The following is a 2,500-nucleotide window of genomic DNA, read 5'->3' on the forward strand; positions in this document are numbered from 1 at the left end:
CAAAAGAAAAGGGATAAAAGAAGTAGAGATACAAAAAAAAAAAAGAGAGAGAACAAGGAGGTAGTAAAAAGGAAACAGACAATAGAGAAAATATAAACAGAGAAAAAAATATAGAGAAACAGGAAAACAGAGCATAGGAAGAGAGAGAGAGAGAGAGAGAGAGAGAGAGAGAGAGAGAGAGAGAGAGAGAGAGAGAGAGAGAGAGAGAGAGAGAGAGAGAGAGAGAGGGAGAGAGAGCGAGAAAGAGAGAGAGAGCGAGAGAGAAAATGAGAATGGCGATGAGACTTCCCGAAATAGAAAACGGGAAGAGGATCTATATCCGACAGAAGATTGTTTAATCAGAGAGGCCGTCACGACTAAAATCGGATTCGAACCTATGTAAGTTCCCCGAAAATCGTGCTCTCCCCCTCTCCTCCACCTTCTCCTCCCCCGCCTCCTCCTCCCCCCCTCCTCCGCCTCCACCTCCCCCCTCCTCCACCTTCTCCTCCTGCCCCCTATTCCTGAGAGTTCGCAGGGGGGTAGGGGGAGAGAGGGCGGAGGGTATGGGGGTAGGGGAGATGGCGGTGGGTAGGCATGGGGGGTTGGGGAGAAGGTGTGGGGTACGAATTAGGGCTTCGTTGGCCAAGGGGGGAGGGGGTTACGTAGGAAGGGTGTCGGAAGTGGGGGGGGGGGAGGACTAGCGATCGAGTGGGAGGAGAGGGAGATGAGTGGGAGGGAGGGGAGGGGGGATGCGTGGGACGGGAGAAGGGTACGTCTGGTGGGGGAGGGGGGAGATGAATGAGGGAGGAAATAGAGGGGGGGGGGGGCGGAGATTGCATGTGGGTGAAAGAGACTGCGAGGCGTGTGTAGGTGGGGGAGGGGGGGGGCGAGGAGGGGGGAGGGAGGGAGCTACCTGCGGGGGGAAAGAGGCTTAGCAGGAGGGAGAAGATGGGGGGAGGGGAAGGGGGGAGGGCGGAGGGAGGTCGATACTTACACAAACACTACAAGCGCTTTCTCGTCCTCCTTTGTTTAACGGCGTCGTTTACCCGCGCTCGCTCATTCATAAAACTTCATTTACTACGCGTTCTTATGACACAATATTAGGCGGGAAGTTCCTAGGTTAGGTGCTTGAAATCTTGCTCGCGAATATTGACGAATAATTATTATCTATTTATTTATTTATTTATTTGTTTTATTATTTTTTAAAGAAGTAACGTATTTTCAGTTATTCAATGTTACGCAAAACTTTACCATTAAATTAATAACTGTAACTGTCACCAGACAGACATATGTGAAAACTGCTTAATAACTTTCATTAATTCTCTAATTAAGTTTCTCATCTAGAGTAAGAATACACTAATTTCTTTCATAATAATGTATAAAAAAATAGTTTTTTTTCACTGCTATGAAAAAACCCTTCAGTAAAGTGAAGCCAGTGTAGGAAAACACTTAAGTCAAGTTTTTAAAGCACGAGGAATATCAAGTTTATATGCATAACAATAAAAGGTCAGAATATCGCTAAACAACAACAGAATTCCATTACTACTGCTTCTGCTATTACTATTACTAAAATAATAATAACGGAGATAATGATAATAATTCTGCTATTACAACCGCTACTAATAATAATGATAATAACCTTAAACCCTGATCATAACAGTAGCAGCAGTAACACCACTCCTACTAATAACAACAACCATAATGATAGTAATAACGATAACAATAACGACAACGACGACGACGACCATAACAACGGAAGACGCGACGCCGAGGTCCCTGAAGGCCTTACCTTGACGAGCGACTTCATGATGGGGGAATCCATGAGGCCCTTCAGGAAGAGCAGGTCCGTGTGGTGGGCGTCCGCCGTGCCGTTGAGTTCGCCCATCCTCTCCACCACGTGCTCGTAGGCCGCTGCGGGAGACGTGGGAGAGGGGAAGAAAATGGGCGGTTAGTGGTGGTGTTTAAGGGAAATGGGGGGGGGGGGTTGTGGGGGGGAAGTGGTGATGGGTGGTTGGGGGATTTTTTTGGGGGGGAGGAGGGGGGAGAATGGGTGGTTGGTGGGTGGTTGGGGAGGGAATGGGTGATTGATAATTTTTTTGGGGGAGGAGAAACGGGGGTTAGTGCCTATCGGCTGAGGTTGACGAATAATGGTGTAAGTGTTTTTGGGGAAATGATGAGTGTTTAACGGAAAATGAGCGATTTTCACGGGTATTTTGGGGAAAGATAGATGAAGTTTCAAGGGGAATATGCGGTAATTGATTTTTCTTGGGGGGGGGGGCAATTAATGATAAGCTGGTTGCAGTTGGAATCATGCAACACAGATCAGTACTATGGCCGAAATCTCCACTTTTGCTTTCAGAATGAGAAATGATTTCTTAAAAAAGTCAATTAGAAGAAATAGAAAGAATAGAAAGTGGGGGGGTGAGAAAGAGAGAAGGAGAAGAGTGAGGAGCATAAGAAAAAGAAAAGGAAAAACAAGTGCATAAGAAAAAGAAAAGGAAAAACAAATGAAAAAGAAGGA

At 46.4% G+C, this 2,500-nt stretch overlaps 1 protein-coding gene across 1 annotated transcript in view; it reads right to left on the reverse strand.

Moving 5' to 3' along the window:
- The window catches only part of LOC119577145 (MAGUK p55 subfamily member 6-like), a 116,130-nt gene that overhangs the window by 66,446 nt on the left and 47,184 nt on the right, over window positions 1-2,500 (reverse strand). Inside the window, exon 2 of the mRNA XM_037924841.1 lies at window positions 1,769-1,890. Within this exon, the coding sequence (XP_037780769.1) occupies window positions 1,769-1,890 (122 nt within the window). The remainder of the gene's footprint in view (window positions 1-1,768; window positions 1,891-2,500) is intronic.

This window comes from Penaeus monodon, chromosome 9 (assembly GCF_015228065.2).
Source record: "Penaeus monodon isolate SGIC_2016 chromosome 9, NSTDA_Pmon_1, whole genome shotgun sequence".
NCBI classification, from domain to species: domain Eukaryota; kingdom Metazoa; phylum Arthropoda; class Malacostraca; order Decapoda; family Penaeidae; genus Penaeus; species Penaeus monodon.